This window comes from Heterocephalus glaber, unplaced genomic scaffold (genome assembly GCF_053883595.1).
Source record: "Heterocephalus glaber isolate CG9 unplaced genomic scaffold, H.glaber_assembly_v1.0 deba00000281, whole genome shotgun sequence".
NCBI classification, from domain to species: Eukaryota; Metazoa; Chordata; class Mammalia; order Rodentia; family Bathyergidae; genus Heterocephalus; species Heterocephalus glaber.
The window spans coordinates 10040044-10064660 of record NW_028258139.1 but is presented as its reverse complement, the minus strand read 5'-3'; the positions used below and the strand labels follow the sequence as shown (position 1 = coordinate 10064660).

The following is a 24617-nucleotide window of genomic DNA, read 5'->3' as shown; positions in this document are numbered from 1 at the left end:
TGAGCTGAGTGCTGTGCAGGTAACATGTGGTTTCTGAGGGACACAAGCATATGAGGGGACCACCAGGACCTCTCCTCTGGTTTTGTTTGTTTTGTTGGGGTTTTTTGGTACTGGGGATCGAACTCAGGACCTTGCACTTGCAAGGCAGGCATGGCACCACTGAGCTACATCCCCAGTCCACCTCTCCTCTGCTTTAAGGGGTTGAGTGCGCAGCCGTGTTCCTGGAATTGCTGGCTAGCCAACCAGCAAGGGCTAGAGCAAGCAGACTGTGGCCTCTTGAACTGCCAACCATGGCTGAGAGTCCCTGGCATGGGGCAGAGCTTGGAAGGCCTTTTATCCTCCAATGGTTGGAGGGAGTTTCTCTACCTTATCACCAGGATCTCAGCCCAACCAGAGTATTTCCAGCCCACTTCTCTCTTCAGTGGCTTTACCATCTTCCCAGGTACCCTGGCTCCAAAGCCTTCCTCCCCATCTTCTGCTGTTCTTCGCCTCTCTTTTCTGTGATTTTCCCATATTTATCAGTCCTACATTCAGTCAGTCACCAGGTCTAATCATTGCCCTCCCAAATTGCCCTCCTCTCCTCCTCCCATCTCTCTTCCCCTGCCTCCCAGGCCCCCTACCTTATAACCTGTGTGATGTAGCCCAGGTAATCTTTCTAGAGCTGGCCATGTTATTCTTGCTCAGAAGTTTTGAACGTCTCTGCATGGGTACAGAGTAAAGCCTGGACATCTCTCGGTAGCATCGCTCATCTGTTACAGCCAATATCTTGGACCATATCACTCCCGACTGCTCCAAGACCAGACTATGTCCTGCTCTCCAAACATGTCTGCTGCTTTCCTGGAATCTTCACTCATCTTTCCTCCCTCTATTTACACCACCTTCTCCCCCTCACCCCACCTGCTCCTCCCGGCCCTCCAGCCCACCAGAGCACCTCTTTCCTGAAGCCTTCCCAGCCCTTCCCTCTCAGGAAAGACACTGCCAGGGTACTTGTGACCTTCTACCTGCTGAGCCAGTGTTATAGAGATGGCCCAGCCTTCTTGTCACGTAGAAGGCTTTCAGAGGCAATGAACATGCTTTATTCACTTCCCATTCATTCACTCTTCCACTCAGCTACAGCACTGTGGTTTATATATATAATAGACACCCCTCTACTCCTGAGCATATTGGATTGAGTCCTCTTTGGATTCAAAATATGAAGGTTTTGGGCTGACGATTTAGCTCAGTGCTTTCGCCGCCTGCTGCACAAGCACAAGGACCAGAGTTCGATCCCCAGTACCAAAAAAAAAAAAAAATGAAGGTTTTTATAGACTTACATCCTTCCCTAGTTGCCCAGATAGCCTTTGTCTCTTCCTAGCCTTTCCTATGGTAGACCCACAGAGAGGGTAGTGTAGTTGGCACCATGGACAGGAATGACTTAGGGGTTGAGAAAGTGGACCTAGCAGAATAGATGGAAGGAACTAGAATAATGGAACCTTTAGAAGATAAAACTGTGTAGTTATGGAAGAGGGAGTAAAATCCTCACTACTGATTCTCTCCTTGAGGGGCAGTTGTAGTTTCCTAGCTCATGTGGAGTCGGTGTTCGGGCTCTGAGGTTGATATCAGACACATATTAGGCCTCTCTGGGCCCTTCCGGGATAGAGGACAGAGGCAAAATGCTCAGGAGCTTGAGAGGGGACAGACCTCTTCTTTGAGTGGAAGATACCTGACTATTTTTCCAAGTTCATCTCATGCAGATGCTATTTGCCACATTTTGAAATGAAAAAAATGGAGGTTTAGAAAAGTTAAGTTTTTCATGTCATACCACCTATCAATTTCAGAGATAGGTAGGCTTTGTACCCTATTCTGCCAACTCCGTACCACCCTCTTCTATACCACCATCCTCCCCTTAATAGCATGACTGCCCTCCTTCAACCATCAGGAATTTAGAAGAGGGCTCCTCTCTCTCTCAGGCAGAGTAGCCTCTTTATTCTGCTTTGTTACACCATTTATCACCCTTAATTAACATGTAAACCAGAATGAATGAAGGAAAGGAAGTAAAGAGAGGATAAAAGGAAGAACTGATCTTAAACTATAATAGAGAACATGAGTTTGATTTTTAAAAAATAGGTGGGGGGGCTAGGAATATTGTTTGGTGGTAGAGCATGTGCTTAGCATGCAGAAAGTCCTGGGTTCCATCCCAGCACCAAGAAAGAGAAGAAAAGAGGACAGGAGGAAGAGGAGGGAAGGAGAAGGAAGGAAGGGAGAGAGAGAGGGAGAGCAGGGAGGAGGGAAGGAGGGAGGGAAGGACTTTATTATTAGATTATAAGAGCTGTTTGAAGCAAGAAAAGAAATTATGGTATCTAGCTCAAGGGGGAAAAGTTAACTGAGATCAAGCGCCACTAGTGTCACACACTGAAGAGACGGCCTCATTTGGAAAGAGGTATATGAATGATATGGCCTAGTGGAAAGTCCTTCAGTTCAGGCTCCTTTAGACCTGAGTAGAGGAGGGGATTGCTCAGTGAAAATGCTGCTGGAATGCCCATTCTATCTCCCTGACCACCACTGTCCTGCCTCTCACACTGGTGCATGGGATTGTGCAGTGCTGTGAGAGCATCACCTCTGATCCTGCAGGAACCTCAGCCTTATGATGGCTCTGGGACCCTGAGCATTATGATAACCTCTAGGAACCCCAGGATTCTGGTGTCCCAGGAACCTCAGGGTTATGACCACCTCAGGGACCTCAGCATTATGATCACCCCAGGGATCTCACTGCTATCAGGACCCCAGATGGGGGTCCTCTATCCTGGGACAGCCTCCATGAAGGGCTTATATGTGGGGTCTCTGGAGAATTCCGATCACTGACCTGAAGCCACAGAACCCTTTGACAAATGGTCTGCCCATGCCCACCTAGACTTCCCTGAGGTAAGGACCCAGTGAAGTGCTGATTTGACTTTAATTTAGTGCTTTCCAATCAGACTGACACACTTGGGAGCAGACAGCAGCTTGGCAGAGGTATTGAAGGGGAGACAAATCACTCCGAATTTCTTTGTGATCCATTTCCTCCAGTAACCAGTGCTCAGCAACAAAACAGAGCCACCCACAACCCACCTACCCCACCCTCCACAAAAACACTAGGGACAAAAGCCCATGCCATATCAGGATGCATGATCTGTCAGGAGGCCACTGGCTGGGGAGAGTGACAGCTCTCTCCTTCTCATTGCTCGCTGATGTGGAAAATCATCATCTGGTAATGGAGAGATTAGCTGCATACTGTATTTCCATCACCATGGCACATGGCATGGGGGGCTGATTTACAGGACATGGGAACCTGGACCCAGTGAAAAGAGCAGAAAAACTGAGAACCTCAGAGTAGTAGACAGTGTTCGGGGGAAACTGCACCTTGGAGTCACACATGCCCTGGACGTCCCTGTTTGCTGGAGACACCCGTGCATTCATTTAGCACATATTTCCATTCAGCACACATTTCTACATGCCAACTGAGCACTAGGAATATCAAGATAAATAAACACAGTTCCTGTCCTATGGAGACTCCCAGTCCACCTAGGAGACAGTTACACACAGGGACAGGGTCACAGCAATCAATTCCAGGTATGAGCAGCATATTGGAAAAAAATACAGAAGAGAGATCTAGAGGAGGGAAAGAAGGGGCTGCCTACTCAGAGAATGATTCTTAATGGTCTTTCTGCCCATGACTATAAACACACCGCAGCCATTCCTTGCCCTAAAAGGTTGCACATGCATAATTCCAAGGGACTCTAGCTCACTTAATCCCTTCTCTCATGATTAAGTGGCTTATGGAAAAAAAAAAAAAAAAAAGGTTGAGTAATAACCCCAAACGTAGGGCACTGATGGCTCCATCTTTCAGGATAACTTCATCAAATGGAAATACACAGGCCTCTGGTGAAAGCTGCAGTGTTTCCCAGGGAGATTTATGCTCCCATATAATACCAAAAATTCTGTCCTCTCAAATAACTATAGTACCTGCTCAAGTACTATACTGTTAATCAGAGGGATCACTTTGTATTGAAGGCGCACAGTTAGATAGACAGGACAGCAGCCTGGGCAAAAGCAACAGAGTATCGGGGGCCAGGCATTTAGCTCAGTGGTTTCACCACCTGCTGTGCAAGCGCAAGGACCTGAGTTCGATCCCCAGTACCAAAACAAACAATGACAACAACAAAAAAAAACAGAGTATCTGCTCAAGGAAACCGCTCCATAAAAGAAGTGGTCCCATGAGGGATGGAAAGAATGCTTTCAAGCAGAAGGCCATGACGGTGCTGTACTGGGGTGATGGGAGGGGAGGGGCAGCTGCAGAGAGAGGAGGGATGGCCCATTTATGGATTATGATCTTTCTGTTCCAGTGCCAGGCCCTGGGTTCCTTCTCTAGACACATGGGCAGTTCCATCACAATTTGAAAATCACAGACTCTAAATCTCTAGGGACAGAGGGCCCCTGAGTCACTGAGTCTATCCCACATCCTCTGGGTTGAAGCACAGGGCCTCCAGCAATGCCTTACCTGTGTCAGTGGTGTTTGGGATACCTTCGGACTGGACAGCTCTGCTCCCAGCTGGTGGTGCTCCAGATTCTATTTCTCTCAGATCTACATAGAGATTTTCACACTGATCCTGGGGAAAATCACAGGATGTGCTCATAGGTGCATAATGGAAACTGGCCAAGGGCTCCCAACACAGGACAGGCAGTTTCATGGGTTCCAAACACCTGACTTTGAACCTAAACTTGGACTTTAATGAAAAGGCCATAAATTTCCCTCCCCAAGCTCCTAGTTTGGATCTACCAGCAGGACCCACACCCATGGTGACAGTCAGAACCACTACAAGGAGAGGCCAAGGAGAAAAAGCATGTTTGTATGGGGACTCAGAGTCTCCGGTACTGACCGCAGAGCAATAGTACCTAGGGAGGTCATCACAATACTGGAGCCAATGCACAGCAGGTTCTCTTCTGCACAAACACTCCAGGTAGCCTAAGGGGAGAAAAACAGAAAGAAGAGAGGGGTTTAGCCCTTTACTCAGTCATAAAAACATACACTCATTGCAATTTAGAATTAATTCACCGGACCCCAATCAAAAGTACCCCAATCAAAGGCCTGCAGGAATGACCCCTTACACAGAAAAGCTTTGCCAAGAGAAGTGTAAAGGTTTATCCTTTCTAAAATATATATATTTGAATTCTGCTATGGTTCTTCAGAGATTTGTTTCACACAAAAAGTAAAACTATTGAGATATTTTTAAGTGTTTGGACAGAGGATCTCTGTCCACTCCCTGGATCGTGCCCTGGAAATTCTCACCACACCTGAGGCTGGCTTTGGCTCACAGAGCCCAGGTCTGACACAGAAGCCTTGCACATGCAGGAATGCAGTTCCGCGATGCTGAGAGGTCCAGAGAGGACAAACCACAGGCTGAGGCCTTGAAGAACTGCTGCAGCTGTGCTGGGCCCCTGGCCTGTGTCTTTTGCTTAGGAGCCTCAGAACAGGCCTGTCCACAAAGGCCTTAATTATATGCTTGACAGGCTGGCCTTCAGGGGAAAAGCGTTTGTTTACCTTCTCAATTCCAAGCTTCATATCAGCCCATCCAACCATTAGATCTTGTCAGTGACTCCTGAGAGCTGATAATGGTATCCAGTATGGGGCCAGTTACTATGTTAGTAAAATCCTCTGAAAATAACCAATTGTACACACGCGCACACAGGTCCTCAGCCGTGCACAGGGGCAAAGAACCAAATACAGGGGCAAGAAGAAATCAGAGGACCCCTTTCTTGTCAGGAATGTCCAGAATCAGAGTCTCACTGGATGTATTAGTGTTCACTAAGGCCAGCCAGGTCTAGTAAGGTGGAAGTTTAGAGTGATGTCTGCTGAGCCCAGCAGAGGCAGAACAAAAGGTGTCTGCCAACCCCAAGGGAGGGTATCTCCTTGGCATGAAAAGTCAGATCAGAGGTACAGGGTCCTCGGCCACTCAGCCCATAGCTCATTCCGCCCTTCCACAGTGACAAGGAAGTTAGGGTGATCAGTTGCCACCGATCAAACAGCATGCCCCTGGTTTCCATCAGATAGATCTCAAGCGTCAGTGAAAACTGCTGAGCTCTTCTTCAGCCTGGGGGAAGGTATAAAGTCATTTCTATTAACTATAATTTTCATAATCCCTAAATTTATTCTATTACTCAACCAAATCATACCCCTTGATTAGATGGATAGAGCAGTGTTGGGGGAATGACCCTTACTGTTCTCTCCTCCAGGATGCCAGAGATTGGGATCTAAATAATTGTAATGGAACAAATAGGAGCCCGAAAAAACAATAGACAACCTGCCTTCCAGGGCCTGCTGAATACCAGTCTGCATTTTGCTCTCCTGGTGGAACAAGGGTCAAATCAGACAGCTGCAAACTTCCTCTGATGCTGATGCTTCATTTCTTTGGCTCTTGATTGATATATGTTAGCTTCAGCCCTAGGAGTCTGGGTCAAATCCAGATTGTTCTAGGCCTTCAGACCCCAGAAGAAGTCAACTAAATCCTGCCATCCTCAGCCTAGTGGGGTTGCACTGGATCTCCTGCAGGATGGCCTGCAGCTCAAAAGGCAGCTCAGCCTTCCACAGATCCTGTGCACATCTGTACATACCTTGCACCCCTATGTACCCACCAGTTTCTGTACCGAGGGCTCAGCCCCACCATCTGCTTTCAGACCCACTACAGGCACTGCTCTCCTTCTGCCTTCCCACCCTCACTGCCCTCCTCCCCAGCGTTGTTTCTTTCCCTCCTTCACTCTCCAAAAATACCTATCCACACCTACAAAATGACAGTTATCACACATGACCTACTGTATCTACTTAATGATCCATCTTAACCATCTGCCAGGTTGTACGTCCTTAAAGGAAGGGCTGTGTTCCCAGCATCAACACACAGCCTGGTGCCTAGGTTAGAAATTGGTGAGAATATTGGTGAGAAAAAGGGTAGGAAATAAGGGGATAAAAATGGGGTCTTGGCCTAAAAGTTTTTGCAATTCCAGCACCACTGGGAGCAGATAAGTTGGGCCTGTTTTGTTACTATGTCAGATCTAACACCAGATTAGGTGAGATATGGTCCAGCAGAGGATACATAAGGAACCAGATAGGCGTATTACCATATCATCTCCCATTCCTTATGTATCGACATTTCTTTTTGCACTTTTCAGGGAGGACAGGACTCAACAACATCTTTGTTTGCTCATCCCTTCTCCCTTTTCCTCTTTAAATATGTACAGGGAAGTGTTGGGAATAGTCTTCATTTTATTCTGTCTCAAGAAGGCCAGCCAGCCAGCTAAGAATAGCAGTCAGGAAATGGTAAAGAGAGTACCAAGAATAAATTCCTAGTTGCTTCTTTAGGACCGGAAAGCTGAATACATTTAAGGCTTGAAAAGGTCAGCTTCCTTCAAAGGGGGCAGAGGTTTGACTTCGTCCATTATGTGGTCTTCAGCATAATGCTCATTTCATTCACTGGCTGCGATGGAGATTTATGGAGTAAATGTTATCACGGGCTGAGACTTAATGAGATCTCAACTGTATCTCCTGGATGTAGTGGAAAGCAACCATTTTGGTAATAAATAGAGAACAGCATCTAATTTGTAAATTCCTCTTTCCGTTGCTAAGTTTAATCAGATCAGTGAAACTGAAGGGAATTGTTGATAACCAAAAATTATTTTCCATGTCTTAATCTGGCCAGGAAACATTACTCCTAATGGAAATGGCATGTTGCTCTGGCAGTGGTCGGGGATGAAATTTGCTCTTAGACTAACCCAATTGTTGCATATTGAAAAATATGTTTAGACCATAATCTATTTAAAACCAAACTGGAGCCGAGGTCCCATATTGCTCTGTTACTGGTGTCACTAGATCACAGAAGCAAAAATTCTTTCCAGTTAAAATGCAGAAATCTGTAGCAGTGGCCATCCAACAATTTCAGCTTGACCCCATTAAGTAGGCAAAGCAGGGCCAAATGGATCAGCACAGAACCCAGGCTGGTCATAGGTAACTTTTCCTGTCTTGGCAGACAGCAGCTTAAGAGAACAGAACACAAGCTGGGTGCAGTGGTTCACACTGGTAATCCCAGCACTCTGGGAGGCTGAAGCAGGAGGATTGTAATTTGGAGCCCAGCCTGGACAACTTAGTGAAACCCCTGTCTCAAAAACAAAGGGCAATGGGGTAGTTAGGGATGTAGCTCAGTGTGAAGGCTCTGGGTCCAGTCTCAGTACTAATGAGAGAGACAGAGAGATACAGAGACAGAAAGAGAAAGAGTCAGAGAGAGCAGAACACCATCTCCACCATCTCCACCAGCACACAGTAGGGACTTCATGAATATTTTATGATGGGACTGATAGCATCTCTGGGAAGCAGATGGCCCAGAGGATTAATAGTCAACTGTGGCCATCCTTAGAGGTCTCCCTGAAACGCATCCATCATCATAGATAAGCAGGTGGGTCCTGAGATGCTTCTCTTTGCTTTTGCAGGTGGGTCCTGAGATGCTTCTCTTTGCTTTTGAATTGCCCCATAAACGTTTATTGTCAGGGCATTACACACACACACACACACACACACACACACACACACACACACACAAATGGAGCATTTGCTATTGAATATTCTGAATGACAGTTATCATTAGTTAAGCACCTTCTCTTACTTGTATTGTCTTTAACCCTCACTTAACCTTCCCAGAGGGGTACAGTTATCTGCATTTTTAGATGAGGAAGACAAGGTGAAGCTAGATGACAAATAGGAGGTTTGTGTGGGCTCACACCCAGGCATGCCCTGTCTGACTGCAAAATCCACCCTTTTTCTCTTTTGTAAGGCAGAGAGAAGGCAGTGAGCGCAAAGAACAGGGTTGCCCTGCAGAATAAGGAAGCTGGTGAGGGGAAGGAGAGATGTCGTGGAAGGAAGCCCTAGAAAGGATGTCAGGAAAGCTGGTTCCTAATCCTAGACCTACTCTGAGCTAAGCTCTGTGATGTCAGATGCTTCCCTTCTGGGCCTTAGTTTCCTGGCTGTAAAAGTAATGCTCAGTCTCTAGTTTTTTGTACATCTTTGAGTCTTCCGGTCTCCTCAAAGCCCCCTCTGGCACCATCTTTCTCTTGGAGTTCCACATTCGAGAAGGGATGCGTGGCAGGCCCTGGGGGAAGACATCCTCACTTTGCAGTCACTGGTCACTGACACCCGCTTAGTAGAACAGCAGGTGGCTGAAAGAGGGAAGAGGAGTCTGCTACTCAGGAGCTTACGCAGCCTCACTCCAGCATCCAGCGCTGACTTCAGTCTTCATAGCCATCCTCTTCTGCTCTTCTCCTAGAGCCAATATCCTGATTGCTTTAGCCTTTGTCTTGAAAGCGTTGGACAGGAGAGATAATAGATAATCTCTATTGTGGCGGCTAAGTGTCCTGCAGGCTCTTTCTACACCACACACACACACACACACTGAAGCATGCATGGCACTCCTCTAAAACATGCCCGGGAAGCTCTCGCCCTGCCCTCTTCTCAGATGTTGTCCATGTGCCAGGTGACTTACCATATCACGAGAAACCCCTCCTGTTTTGGTGCCTCTCCAGCTGTTGATCAATACTTCCTCCTCCAGAGTTGACACCTGCAGCTATTTAACCTCCCCAAGCTGGTCTGAGGTGTCGTGGGTGCAACGGAATGCACGTTAATTACCCTTGCATGGTTAATTACGCTAATTGCTTTGCTGTCTCTGCTCTCCCTTGCTGCCTCACATTTCCACTAGGGGTTGGGCTTTTGTAAGCGTTTCCCACCTCTTCTCCACTCCATCCTGCAGTAAGCTTAAGAGGGAAGCGTTAAACTGGTAAAACAAGGCCCCACCTCGGACAATGAGTTATCTGGAGGAAGAGCCTGGAACTCACCTGGCTGCAGTGAAAAGAGATTCTAGAAGATTGCTGCTCACCTCTCTTCTTCCCTGCCTTTCTGCCTCCTGCCCATGCAGCCACTCTGCCCTCACCTGCTGACATCTGTGCTTGGTCACTCCCATCTACAAGGAGATTCACTCCCCCACAGTATTATTGAGGTCGAAAGGCCAGATGTGGGGTCATGTGCTTCTAGTCCAAGCTACTCAGGAGGCTGAGGCAGGAGGATGGCTTGAATCCAGAAGTGTATAAGGTCAGCCTGGGCAACATAGTGACACCTCGTCTCAAAAAGAAAAAGAAGGCCATTGTCTCCTTTTTCCTTTCTCTAAATCTGGCAGATACCTTGTCTTCACATCTTTTTAGCTAACTATCCAGATAGTTATTACTTCTGCAGTGCAAGAAACAAAACAATAGAACTGCTTGAATCTGCCTAAGGGAAGCTCCCCATGCTCCAGCTATGCAGCCCACCAATTCCTACACGTCACACAATCCACACAACTGGCCCTTACAGGAAGAGCCTCTCCGTATCCCACCACCACTGGGGCTCTTCCCAAACCAGAATCTGCATCTTCTTCCTTCTGGGTCTCCTAGGTCTCTGAGCCTGCAGGATGAATCCTCTCTGAATCTAAGCCTCAGGTGCAGAAAGAGGTAACTTAACAGGTCGAAGGATGCCTGGCAGCCAGGCCCAGTGAGCCCAAGACCAGGCCTGCCAACTATAGTTTCTCTGGATCATTAGCTCCCTGCTCCCTGCCAGTGGGCCTTTTGCTGGTTGAAATCAGGGTCCCTGTTCTCTAGATCTCAAAAGGCATTTCTGTCTCCTAAAGGAAGAACAGTCGGCTCCTGCAGCATGCCCGGCTCTCCTGAGAAATTGCAGGAGAGTTCCATGATTGGGGGAAGAGGAGGGAGGTTGAAGGGTGAACAGGACTTTTGAGTCAAGCTGTCTTGCAGGGAGAAATCTGGAGGGTGGGGTTCCCCAGCCAAATCAGTGTAAGTAACACTGTTTTGTGAAAACCAATGGACTGTTCTTGACATTTGGTGTGGAGTCAATTTTTCCCTTTCTGTGTTCACCTGAGCATCACCCCAACTGCTGTGGGCACAAGCAGCCATGGACCACCTGGCCCTAACCCAAACTAGAACAGGAGGGACGAAGGAGCTGGGCACTGGGTGGCTGAATGCACACACATCCTTGTCCGCTCTGAAAGAATGGTGAAAGGGTGAGACAGCGCTCATCTGGCCCTGTCCTAGAGATGCTCAGGGTTACCTGACTCTGAGTGAGAAGAAAGGAAACAAAGGCAGCTCAATTGGGATGTGTGCTCTGGCACTAACTAGTGTTAGTGGCCTGGCTCCCAGTCTGAGTGCTGACCCACCTGGCTCCTGGGAAGGTCAGCCTGGAGCAGTCGATGGATGCACGCTCACTCCAGGGGAGAGGAAAGACCAGGGCGGTGGGGTCAGTGCTGGGGGACACAGGGGTGAGCAAGTGTCCAGGTGTAGGAAGCTGGAGAAGCAGCCAGGTCTGCCTGCTCAGGTTCCACCTCCAAAGCCTCAGTTTCCCTTCCTATAACTGTGGATCATTGCATGGGCTCTGACTTTCTCCCCAGTTTGTTGAGAGCAATGAATGAAGAATATTGGGTGAGTGCTTCAACAGCACATGATGCCACATTTTTTTCTGTAATGAGCAGAAAAAGAACTATTGGAGTCCTAAACAGCACAAGTACCCAATTTCTCACAGGAAAAAAAATTCCATGATACTGCATAGGTCAGGAAGACTTCATAAAGGCAGCAGGGCTGGTCAGGTAAGAAGGGTCTGGTGTATGTGGAGGAGCCAAGGGTCCTGTCACCAGCAGCAGCAGGGCAGAGGCTCAGACACAGATGCACAGCCCCACTCAGCCCCTGTGTGCACTGGGCCCCCTGTCACACGGTAGCAATGCAGGTTGAGCTGCGTGGGGCAAGCAGAAGGCAGAAGGCCCCATGCCTGGATCCGAGGATGAAGGCTAACGAGTGGAAAATGAGCCCGGATGGTTAGCTCAAGGCCAAAAGACAAGGGCCCTGTGAGACAGGCTGAGGACTTCATGGTGAAGGACAATGATGCAACTGATGAGGTTGCCCCTTTTTTCTGTTCCCAGTGCCCCCTCCTCTCCCACACCTGACACACAATCAACAACTTGGTGCTTCATCAGATCACAGCTCTCCTTTCTTAGGAAGATCAATCCATTTTTTTCTAAAGCAAAATAAAAATAATCTTAAGAATCCTCCCCCGGAAAATGTTGATCGAAGCTTTGCTTAAAAACCTCCCATAATAAGCAACACCTAAGCTGTCATGGCAGCCAGGGCATATTGGGCACATTTGTGCCATTAGAGCAAAGTCCTCTCAATTCCCATGCTCCTCCTTTAATGTAACAGCCTTGTAGAACTACTGTGGACAGACTTGTGAGCAGACTTCAGGTATGAGAAGATGATGATATGGTCTCCATACCCTGCCTTTCCTAATTTCAACCTTCTGATTTTTCCACCGTTCTCTGTGAGTCACAGAACATGAGTTCCAGGATCTTTGCCATCCCAGAACTCTGTCTTTGGCTGACCACCCCCTAACTGTCCTGAGCACTGAACCTCTGTCTTAATGAGGCTGACTGGCCCAGAGAGAAGGGAAGCTTTGCCTCTCTGGCTCTTTGTCCAACTTGAAGAACTGTTGAAGGACTAGGCCACTCAATGGGCAGAGAAAGTAGCCAGATAGACCAAGGACTCCATCCACACCAGGGCAAGAAGGAGGAAAGTCACAACTGCAAACATCCAGCGGGCAGTTAGGAAATTAAAGGACTCGCCCAGAAGGGGGCAGACTGATTGATATTCTGACAGCTGCCTGTGAACTCGTTCATGAAATTATGACACTGAAGAGGCACCATGGGCTTGGGCTGGGAGCTAAAATGACTCATTTCACATAAATGCCATTAATGGAGCTAGCCAAGAAATTTAAGACACCAATTTACTTGCATGCTGGAAGGAAGACAAAGGTGAGACCCTTCTGGAGAAGTATTGCTCCTTGCTCTGGATGGCTTCCCGTAGGGGTCCCCACTTCAGGTATTGCTGGCTCCCTGAGTGCCTCCTGCAGAAAATCCGGCCCGGGTCAGCATTATGCTGAGCAGCAGGAAGCAGTGAAGGGGAACACAGCTCAGGAAAAGAAAAACTGAAAGTGAATCGTGAGCTCCATATAGCTATTGTAAATAACAAAGAGGAGGGCACCGTGTTCTAACCCCATGCACAGTGGAACTCTTGGAATCCAGAGGGCAGGGGGGAGGCTCTGTGCTCAGCTGTGTGCTCTGAGGCCTTTCTGACCAAGCTGGACTTTCAGCCTTTCCATGGTGTGAGTCAGTGGCAGTGAGAAAATAGCCAGCACTGGGTGGTAGAAAGGGGTTCAGAAGTCTGCCAGTGACTAGCTGTGTGACCTTGGAAGAACTGGTGACCCTCTCTGGACTTACACTGTCACCTATAAAATGAGGGCTGGCCAACCACCTTCCAGACCTCTTCTTAGAATGCAATGCGGGTTGATTAAGACCTCCAATTTACAAAGAGGAAACTGAGCCACAGAGGAGTGAAACAGTATATCCAAGGCCACATGGATCCAAAATGGCAGGACCAGGATTCAAAATCAGGCCCAGAAATGATGGCAAGAGGCCCTAGGTGGGATTATTAAGTGAAGGACTTCTCTCCTGGACCACCACTGAGCCTTCTGTCCTCTTGGTGACCCAAGCACATCCTCAGGACTCACTCATCAGCCCTCATGATTAAGAAAGGAAATTATAAATTTATCCAATATAATTATAGCTAAGAGGTGACACCTGGGTTCAAATCCTAGCTCTTAGTAGCTGCTTACTTTGAACAAGTGACTGAATTCTCTAAGCTTCCATTTTACCATCTATAACATGGGCACATGTAATAGCTCTTCATAGGGTTAAGTCATTTAAAGTACGTGAAACAGCTGGTACATGATGAGTGATTAAAACACCGAGCCATGATGATGATAGAAATGACTGGTGTTGCTATTATGTACTTCATAGACAAGGCTTTCAAATCAGGATTGACGGTTAGACATTGCTGACTCTGGTTCTAGAGGGTTAGCTGGGGGCACACACCATTCTTTCTCTTTCATATCAGACCACGTGGGTGACCATCAACTCCTAACCCTTGTGAACAGAATAATGTCCCCTCTCCCACCTAAAAGTAGTCTGTGTCTGAAGAGGCTGGATTTCCAAAGGAAACCGAAAAGCCATCATAATCCCTGTCGAGGAACACCTGTCAGCCTTCAGCAGATGACCTGTGCTTCCCCTTGGGGTGTCTGGCTCCTATGTGATCGACGTCCTGTTTCCACCATGAGCCTGAGAACATTGCACACTGCCCTGTCAGCCCTAGTGAAGGTGGGGTTCAGGGGAAGGAGGGTGAGGGATGTGTGCCACTAGTTCAGAAGTTTGTCTGAGGCAGCTGATCTCCCTTCCCCACCCCTCTGGCCTCCATTCACCTTCCCTGAACCTGCAGTCACAACGGAGGTGCCTGACTCCGTGTTGCCATGATGGGGAGGGAAATTTTTCTGCTTGGAAGCACTGGATGTTTATGGCCTGCTGAGATCACAACAACCCTAGTTTTCTTCTTTGGATAATGGCTGCAGATCAAGGGCGGCATTATGCTTCCTCCCAGTTTATAGCAGTAATAATAATTACAATGCTGGCATGTCATGCTTATATTATGCCTTTTTTAATAAGGCCACTTTGTTTGGCTTCTTAATATTTAATCCTGTTTTATATTTACTTTGTGATGGCTTAAAATCAACCCAGTTCTAATTGCTTATGTGGAAGAAGCCAAGCTGGGTCTGGGCTGACAGGGAATGATTGAGAAGGTTCTGGAAGCAGGTGCCACATTTCCCTGTGACCCTTCTACCCAGGCAGGCTGCCTTGACCCTGGATACCTTTTGCTTTCTCTCTTTCTCTTTCTCTCTCACTGTCTCTTTCTTCGGCTCTTCTACAACCTAGTTTTCTCCTTTTCTACCCTCTCTCTTTCTTTCCCTTCAGTTCATCAGTAAGCTCAATTCATTAGTTAGGTGGTAAAGAAATGAGACCCGAAATTATCAATAGCTTGTGAGTTATTTAGGGACCAGGCTGAGGCAAGGACTGTCCTTGGTGTTTCCAGTAGAAGGAGATTCCTGGCTTCGATTAGAGGAAAGACCTATAAGATCTTCTTTACTTGTCAATGTGAGATACCTGTGGCCATGCGCTTAATCTGTTAAACAGATAGACAGTGAGGAAGAACTTTTCAAGGTGTTTGTTCTCAAGATTAAAGAAAACCAGATGGGTTGTATCATAGTTCCTCCCAAGAGTCTCTTGGGGGCAGTAACCAGAACCGGTGTCCAGCTCCATACTGCCCAGGGGCCATGCAGAACTGTCATTCCCTGCCTCGCCAGTTCTTATCAGTCACTCACACTGAAAAGACAGACTTGAGCAAAGCTATTCCAGAGTTGGCCTGATGAGGCTGGGAGGGCTCTGGACCCAAGACCAGTCAGTCATCCTCTGCCATGTGCCTTCTCCCTTCAGCATGGTGGTCAATGAGGGGAATGGTGCCTGCCCTGCCACCTGTCAGGGTCCTCAAAGAAAGCAAAGTTCTCTCAATTTAAGGAGAATTTAAGGGCAATTTAAGGATAATTTGATAAAGATGCCGACAGGGTTTGAGGAAGTGAGCAAGGGACAGTGCAGCACTCCAGGTTGCTGTAGAGAGCTGTTGCCACTACCAGCGAGAAGGTACAAAGAGAAGGAATAGTGGCCAGAGTCCAAGAGCAAAGCTAGGCAGAGAAGGTCACATGACCAGACAGACGGTGAGCAAGACGTCTTTGGCAGCAAGATGAAGCCAATCTACACAGCCCTATATGCAAAAGCCAGGGGGTGAGCTCCAGCTCACACTCCCCGGGACCCCCATACACTTGCCGGTGCTTCCCATTGGCTAGCCCCATGGGAGCCTACAGAGGAGAGCTCCCTGACCCAGGGTGCAAAGGTCAGCCTCCTGAGTGCAAGACAGGCCAGAGAAGGGCCAAGAGTGGTGATGGCCATCTCGGACCCTTAAAACTCCATGGAGATATAAAGGGTTGTAACTAGAGTGCCACAGGACCAGAAAAGGACTCCAGAGAACTCTAAGAGAAAGTCTCTGGCCTTGAGAAGAACATTATCATTTAGTCAGGGAGCCAAATCTAATACTTGTGAAGTAACACCATACTTTAAGAAAAACAGTTGAAATTTAGTTAGCAATATTAGCAAATATTTATTAGCACTTACCATTTTACCTTATACCAGTGTTATTTCATTTTAGCCTTAGCAAGAGCTCTTAGAATAAATAATAATAAATAATGTCATAGTATACTATGCCACATGGACAGAAGCCAAGAGTTGGCATAAAGATGACGCATTCGAGGGACAATGAGGACAACTGGACTTGGTTGCAGTTCTGCAGGAAGTAAGGTTGACAGAGAGTGTCTTACTCAACTGTTGCTGTGTAACAAAGTCCCATAGACTTAACAGAAGTTAATTTCTTCACAGGTTTAGAGGCTGGAAGTCTGAGATCAGGGTGTTGGCCAAGGTGATTTCTTATGATGGCCCTGAGGAAAGGATCAGGTCTAGGCCTCTGTCCTTGGCTTGTGGGTGGCTGTCTTCTCCCTTGTCTTCATATGACCTTCACTTGGTGGGTGTTTGTGCCAAAATTTCTTCTTCTAAGGTTACCAGTTATGTTAGGTGCCTTAACCTACTCTCACGACCTTATTTTTAATCATCTCCTTAAAGAGCTGCCTCCAAATAAAGTCACATTTGAGGCGAGGAGATTCGGAAATCAGCCTGTTAATTTCTGGATGGCAGGAGGGCACATAATTCAACCCACAACATATACACCAGATAGCCAAATTATAGGGAGTTTGGGATTCCAGATTAGGGTCCGTGAGGCAGGAAATTAGGCATTCCTTTGCTCAGTAGCCGTAACTCTGACTAGTTTAAGAAGATAAGTGCTAGTTATACCATTCATAGACAAAACATATGATAAAGTTGGCACCTGTACCCATGAATGGCAAGAATATGTTCCATCCGGAATGCACACAAGCTAGGGCAACTGGGACTAGCAGGCCTCTGGCTCTTTACGGTATCCTGCCTCACTGGGAAAGCTCTGGCTGGGTGAGAAGTGCCTTCCCAACTTAGGCTTCCAACACCCATCTCCTGCCAGGGACATTGTCAACCCTGTCCCAAAGGGAGGAGGTTAAATGTTGGCACTAGTGGGTAAGTTCACTGACCTTGGATAGCTGGATGCCAGCCACACTGCAGAATAAAGACTGGGCTCTTCTCTCAGCAAATCTCATGAGAGGCCAGGCATTCCTGGTGACCATCACATGAGGACCTCACAAAGCTCCATCCCTGGGACAAAGTCGAAGCTGTTTTGAGTGACCAAACCTTTCAGAATGAGGCACATTTCTTCATCTCTCTCAAAATTCATGGCTAATTCCCTCACACAGAGCTTTGTTTTGATGCCTCTGCATCCATCGTGATGCATAGGAAGGCTGGAGACAGGGCATGGAGACTGCATATGTGCACAGTGTTCCATGTGTCTCCTCCTAACCCTAGAGATGAAAAGGAAGAGAGAGAAGTGGAAGAAGTGCCAAAGATTTTGCTCTTTCCTCTGTGGATTTATTGCTAAACAGCCTTAGTGGCTTTTTTCTTCTTTATTGAAACCCAAGCTCTGGAAGTTTTTTTAATTCATGCTTGATGATTTGGGGCCATATTTGGACCCTTATATTATGTCATGTTGGCATCATGGTGGCCAAATAAAGTCTAATTTCTACTTAAGGAAAGTGTGAGGTGTGAACACACTGCCACCCTGCAGCAGACCCACCACTTAGAGATTGATTTTAAGCACTACTAAGAGAGAGAGTCATTGGTCTTATAGAGAGATCATTTCTTTTGGGCAAAAAGGGGGATCATGTGCTGTGAGCCCCGACTCTCTCTGTTGTCCATGGCTACAGAAAGGCTGGGCAGCTGAGCTGTGCACCATAGTTCCAAGCACACATGGTGTTTCGTGGTAGATTCCCATATTTTAGTGAATAAACCCACACAGGATTTAAATTCCAAATATACCAGAGACTGCTAATATTGACAATGGCTTAGATCTAAGGCTCCTCTCCCAGAATGGTTTGTGTGGCTTTTAGTCTCAGGAGATTATCCCATGGAGAAAATGACCCCTTACAATCTTCCAGTATCCACATACTTGTTCTCTAAGCAGATTAGGGAAGAGACCGTAGCTGTGCACCTCTCTGGAGACACATAAATGGTCCTACTAAGTACCATTCAACCAAGAGTGGCCACCAAGAGTAGACGTTCTGGGGAGGGGAGAGGAAATCATGAATTCTAACATGTAAACTGTTGTTTAGCAAGATGAAATCTAACTGGGTGAGGTGGCTTTCAGCTACTTGAGAGGCTGAAGCAAAAGGATCACTTAAGCCCAAGAGTTCAGGGCCAGCCTGGGCAACAAGACAAGACCCTATCTGTTAAGGAAAGGAGAGAGAGAGGGAGAAAGGTAGCATCTATACGATGCATTGTAGCCACTGATGATAATACTGAAAGAGCCCTGAATTCTTTTAAAGATATCTCTCTCCCTTTCTGTCCCTCCCTCTCTCTCTCTCTCTCTCTCTCTCTCTCTCTCTCTCTCTCTCTCTGGTTTTTGCACTCTTCTCATCAGAAACTGGGTGACAGGGCATCCCAGAGACCCACATTTGGTTCATAGTACCTGGTGACAGTGAAATTAGGATATCAGGAAAAAAGCTTTCTTCCTCAGCTTTCACCTACCAACATTCACCATGTGTTGGCGGGGCTGATGTCTGCAGAGGAGCAGGCAAGCTGCACTCCCAAGGGCATTGGAGTGAGTTGCCTTTAGGAGAAATGTACCGTGTACCCTCAGCCACCTAGGTTCCTTGCCATCTTTCTGCCTTCGTTTCCTACCTCCTCACTATTTAAGTGGCCAAAGGAAGGGTCAGACTTTTCATCTCATCTGTAGAATGAGTATCCAGCATTTATGATTCTAAACTTCAACAGTCTAGACATTCCACTTTCTGGAAGTTTCCCTTAAAGAATCATCTATGATATTGCTGTTTAATCCCTTAATAATGGGAATACAAACTCCATTTACCCCCACTTTATTCCTCCCAAATTATCACAAGCAAGTAGACACCTGAGTTAGCACACTGCTCTTTCCAGATGAGATGTTCATTCCAGCCAGGGATGTTATGGACAGCACAGATCTTATGGAGGCACTGCAGGCCATCACTTGGCATAAAGTGGCTGCAACTTTGCCCATTTGAAAGACCAGCCCTGGTCAAATTCAGTGATATATTAAATGGCTATGTATTTAATTCACATTCTTCCTATTGTTTTTAAAGTTCTCATCCAGTTATTTCTGAAATTGAGCAAGATGAGATACTTGATGTCAGAGCCAAACATTAGACAGTGCTTCTGTACAGAGGGTCTCGGTGTTCTGGGCTCTTGGTCACTGATCACAGCTCTTGTTGCCTCCCACAAACCAGAACAACAAAAGCTTGGTGACTTTCAGCCTTACCTCTGCCCTTTCACATGTCCAAGTAAAGCTTTGTCCATAGTGTGGTGCTCATTTAGGGGCTGTCATCAGTCCAAATTAAGACAAACATCTCTCTAGGAGGAAAACTTGAACCAAGTCACTCACCCAGTTTCCAACTCTCAGTGCTACTTTCACGTAGGATTTTTGAGGGGTTTTTTTAATGCCACCGTACTGATTATAAAGTTTTTATTTATTCCACACTTTGTATTTTTAGAATGAGTGTGCTTGGGACATGGCCCTTTACACAGATCAAAAACAAGTCTGACCCCTTCTGAATACGTGCCAGTCTTCAGAATTCTCACTAAGGAGCAACGTTCCAGGAAGTTCTTTGGCCATAACCTGAGTTCCAGGGGAAGAGGATGAAGGCGAGAGCCCTAATACGTGTGCCTGCACACCCTTTCCTGGGGCCGATTGGGTCACTTGCCTGTTCCCCAACAGGACTAGAGTAGTGGCTGATTTCCCACCTCCATTCATTGCTGCTCCTCCACACGCATCACCCAGTCTAGCACCCTCCACTGTGCACTCAAAGCAGAGCCATCGATGCTAGTCTTATCAAATGAAGTGACAGGATGAGAGAACACTCATGCTAAGGAATTAGCTGAGGCTTGGGACACCCGGAACTCCAGGTCCCTTCAGAATACAGAATCCCCTTCTCTTAAAGGATTTGTGTCTTTACGCTCTCCTTTACCCGCTTTGTCTCCAGCTACAGCCCAGACCCAGGAGCAGCACACCGAATTCTTCTCTCCTATTTATAAGCTGCCTCAAAAGTGTACCCAGTGGCGGACAACTTAACATCTCTCTTGCCTCCTTAGACTGATTAAAAGTAGATACCAAGAGTAGATTAGCTGTTCTATACCTGCAGCAAACTCAGATTATCTCTTTAGAAAAAGAAAAAAATGTGAAATAGACTATGCATTCAAAACATTTATAAATTGAATACACATAGCTCAAAGGAGAATAAACATTTGTAAGAAGAAAAATAAATCAGCTACATTACTCTTTGGGAAGGATCAGAACTGAAGCATTTGATGAGCCTTTACTGAATGGAACTTAATGGTAGAGCTGGATGGAGGGGCAGTAGATCAGTGGGTTGTTTTTCCACTTGTGAGTGACATTATCCAGTTGTAAATAGTGAGGTTAGAGTTTTGCAATATGGCCCCATGTAGGGGAGAGGACGTGTCACCTGGCTGGCGGATGGGAGTGCAGGCAGGTGCCAGCACTGCAGCTGAATTTTAACAGTGGCACCTCCCTCAGCAGGTGGCAGAGGTGAGTGACAGCCCCTCCCAGGAAGTCCTCTCCTCAAAGTCACTAATTAGATGTACCGGTGTGGGCCAAAACCTCCACTAGAGTGTATCATTCGTTTTACTCAGGGTCTATTATTTGTTTTGTGTCGTTAACTCCTGCGATTTGGGGTTTTGGTTCTATTTTGTTGTATTTTCTCATATATTTTGGTTTATTGATTTATTTTCTTTTGTAAATTTTTGGAGATGAAAATGGATGTTTCATGTGAAAGCTGAGTTCCTTGTTTCTCTCTTTTGCCCATGGCTGACTGCATGTTCTCTGTTGATGTCTTGTTCCTGGTTCTTGACACTGACCATCTTGTCTGTGAAAGGAGGCGCTCAGGCGAGCTTGCTGGATCAGAAGAAAGGAAAGTTTGCTTGGTTTAGTCACTCCACAGAAACCCATGGTAATGTCCGTGTGCTCTGTGTGTGTTAGTGTGTGTTGGCATTTAGTGGTCTGGATGAGAGGGTGTTTCTCTTGACAGCTTGTGATGTGGTGGTTGTGTGTGTGTGTGCACATGTACATATGTACGTGTATTTGTGTGTACCTGTGTGTTTCGTGAGGGCGTGGCAACCTGTCCCTCTCAACACTGCCTCATCGTCTCTTTCTATGTCTAAAGTCAGAATGTATGACAGTAGCAACTATTCTTTCATGGAGCCCTTCCTTTGGATAGTGCTGGCTAGGATCAAGGTCATTGTAAAAGCAAACTCGTCACTGGTAGGGCCAGTGCCTTGACTTAGAAGATGGTGTGGTGACTCCTAAGGCCCAGGTCTTCCCATTCTTAAGGTTATTGTCTTTCTGTGCCTAACAGCACCACTGTCACACTCCACTAGCACAGAAGAGACTCTGGAGCCAGGTGTCAAAAAGTCAGCCAGCTTTCTACGTGCAGCTCAGCCCTCCAATAATAACATCTAGGAAGTTAAAGGACCCTGAGTTCAGAGGTGATTAGAGATGGAGTGAAAGGCTGAAGCTGCCTCAGTTGTGTGACTTCTTCCTTCACGTGGATAGGACAAGGAACCTGGTGAGCTCTGAAGTCTGTCTTCCCAGCTCCCAGTGCTAAAACCATCTCTAAGTCTGGTCCCACCAGCTCGCTCACAACCCCACAGTTGGGCTATTTGCTACCCTCCAGCTATGCTTCTGGAGTCGTGCTTGGCTATAGGGATGCTGTCCTTTCCTAGGGTAAAGAGTAGGAAGTTGGTGACGTCACGATGAGCATGGCGCAAGGAGCCTGACACTTGTGCCCTGGTCCAAGTGCTGCCCAAATGTACTGTGTGACCTTTGCCATCACAGCCCTGTTCTCAGCATTACTGTCCTCTCCTGCAAAGTGAGAGGATGATTTATAGCGGCCCATCCAGCCCTAAACATCTGTGACATGGGATTTACTGTTATCCAACTTTATTAAAAAGCAGTCTCAGTTGGAGAGTTCTCTCCCGTGTGATAAATATGTGGCAAATCTGGGCCGGGGATTTAGCTCAGTGGTTTCGCTGCCTGCTGCGCAACCGCAAGGACCCGAGTTTGATCCCTGGTGCCAAAAAAAAAACCCCAAAACAAATACGTGGCAAATCATAGGCTTCTTATTTGTATCTTCTTTTGTTTTTTTGTGGTACTGGGGATCGAGCTCGGGTCCTTGCACTTGCGCAGCAGGCAGCGAAACCACTGAGCTAAATCCCTGGCCCTTATTTGTATCTTCTTTATTCTTGAAATCAGTCTCTCCTCACCCACCTGGCCTGTCTTCACCCAAAAGTCCATGTCTATCAACGTTATACAACCAGTACATCTTTTCTTAGACTGTGGCAGCTCTGTGGAGACTTGTCCCCAAATGTCACACCTTCACTAACTGCAGACCCTGTGGCTCCTGCAGGCTGGTGATCTTCTCAGCAGATGAGGTGTTCTCCTCCAGAAGGAGAGCTGGGCCAGGCCACTCTAAAGAACAAGCACTGGCGAAACTAAGGAACTTGGGGTACTGAAAGGAAAAGTGACAAAAGCGACAATTCTTTGAGTTAAACTCTTATTTAGAAAAATAAATAATTAAAAGTGGCTCCTTCGTAAACCACCAGGCTGGGTTCTACACTCACTCTAGAAGACCCACTCAGGTGTGGAAATCCAGCCCACAGCTCCCTTGACAGCCTGACTGTTGACTGGACCAAGTTGCGTCTGACGGATTTCAATGTCCCAAGTCAACTGGAATGTCAGGATTGCTAGACAAGGAGGAGGATTCATGTTAAGCTCTTCTCATGCCACATTTTTAAGCTGGATTTTGTGGATTCCGCACTCAGGCATCTCCAGTCCTCATGTCCATAGCGCTAGAATGGGTCTCGGTGTGTGGCTCTGGGAATGGCTATTCTTTTCAAGCTTGCCATTTCAGATACAGTCCTACATATAACTGACTTGGGTTGCAGGATGCACTGCAGGAAAAGGGGAAATATTCAAAGTCCATCTGAGAGTGCACACAGGCAGCCCTTTTTGCCAAAAAAAAGAACTGAACCCTAATCCTGAAGGAGCCTGTTCGATTTGGTGTGTGGGAAGAAATGAGGGAGATAAAGTGTGCATGAAAGCCTCTCTTTCTGCAGTGACAGTAGATGCTTCCACAGTTCTTCTGCTGTCACAGGGTTGAGAGTAGAGAAAAGAATTCATTGGTCAGTTTTTTCCAGATGTGTCCTATAAGGTAAAGAGACCTTATCACCAGATCCCATCCCACATTCCCGCTAGTTCATGTTGTCCTCGGCAGTCAAACTTCCCCTGGGCAAGCAGCAAGTAGAAAACCCTCAGGCGTGGTCAGGATAGTTCGAGGGTCTGGGCCCCACAGATGGGCCAGCAGAGCCTCAGGCTTCTTCCTCCCAGCCAGATCGAAGCTCCAGGACCGTGTGCGTGGCACTCTAATGCTCTCCTGCTCCCCTTCTCCCCCACCCTCAACACCTTGCCCTCACCCCTTTGCTTCTTGCAGTGAGCATGCCCACGAGTGAGACCGAGTCCGTCAACACTGAAAACGTGGCCGGAGGTGACATCGAAGGAGAGAACTGTGGGGCGAGGCTGGCGTGAGTAGGCACGGCAAACCCCAGCCCCGGGCTCTTCCCAGGGTGTAGCAAGGAAGCTGGCTTCAGCCGCTGGGGCTGTCCTGGGAGGCGGGCAGGGAGCTTCCTCCTGCAGGTAGAGTGGGTTGGTTCATCACTGGAGGGGCAGGGGTTAGCGTTAGTAGCAAGAGGAGGAACGTCAGGTGGCCACCTGTAGAAGGGGAAGAAGGACATGGGATACAGTTTGGCTCCAGACGTGGCATGAGTTTGAAAATCGAATCCAGGCATCGGTTCAGTACTTTTTCAAATGGGAGACCCTCAGTTTCTTTTCATGATAGCAGAAAAATGCAGAGTATGTGGGGAGGGGGTCTGAGGTCTGTTTCTTCCTGTGCCCTTCCACCCCCTTTCACGAGAGATGCTAGGTTAGATTCACTGGGTCCAGCTGGCCCTTCTTTCCATTGTGATAAATGTATCCTGGAAGAAAGCAACAGGTAAGAAACTATCCCGCTAGAAGGAAAACTTGTGGGTCTTTCTGTGCAGCTCTTAGTTATCCTGCTAATGGAGGGAAACAGATACCTAAAAAGCTACTTGAATAAAGAAAATTTCATTTGTGCTTAACCTAGGCTGCAATGGTCTCTCCCCAAAAAAGCCCAGGCTTCGATGTTTCTTGAAGGTGATGCAGGTTAACCTGAGCATAGCAATGCAGCTCTGAGCACGGCCTGCGAGCCAAAAGAGGGGAAGGGGAGCAGGGCTGAGGAGCGAGCCCAGTTCACGGCCTGTTTTCGGGACACTGAGGACTTCAGT

The 24617-nt window shown here is 47.3% G+C and overlaps 1 protein-coding gene across 50 annotated transcripts in view; it reads left to right on the top strand.

Annotated features, from left to right (window-relative positions):
• Cacna1c (calcium voltage-gated channel subunit alpha1 C) overlaps positions 1 to 24617 on the top strand; it is a 733897-nt gene that overhangs the window by 566325 nt on the left and 142955 nt on the right. For 31 of the 50 annotated variants that reach the window (XM_087182459.1, XM_087182482.1, XM_087182535.1 and 28 more), the window contains 2 exons: positions 21134 to 21208; positions 23747 to 23837. In XM_087182459.1, coding sequence (XP_087038585.1) covers positions 21134 to 21208; positions 23747 to 23837 — 166 coding nt within the window. The remainder of the gene's footprint in view (positions 1 to 21133; positions 21209 to 23746; positions 23838 to 24617) is intronic. The other 19 variants (XM_087182545.1, XM_087182505.1, XM_087182566.1 and 16 more) reach the window with 2 other exon arrangements.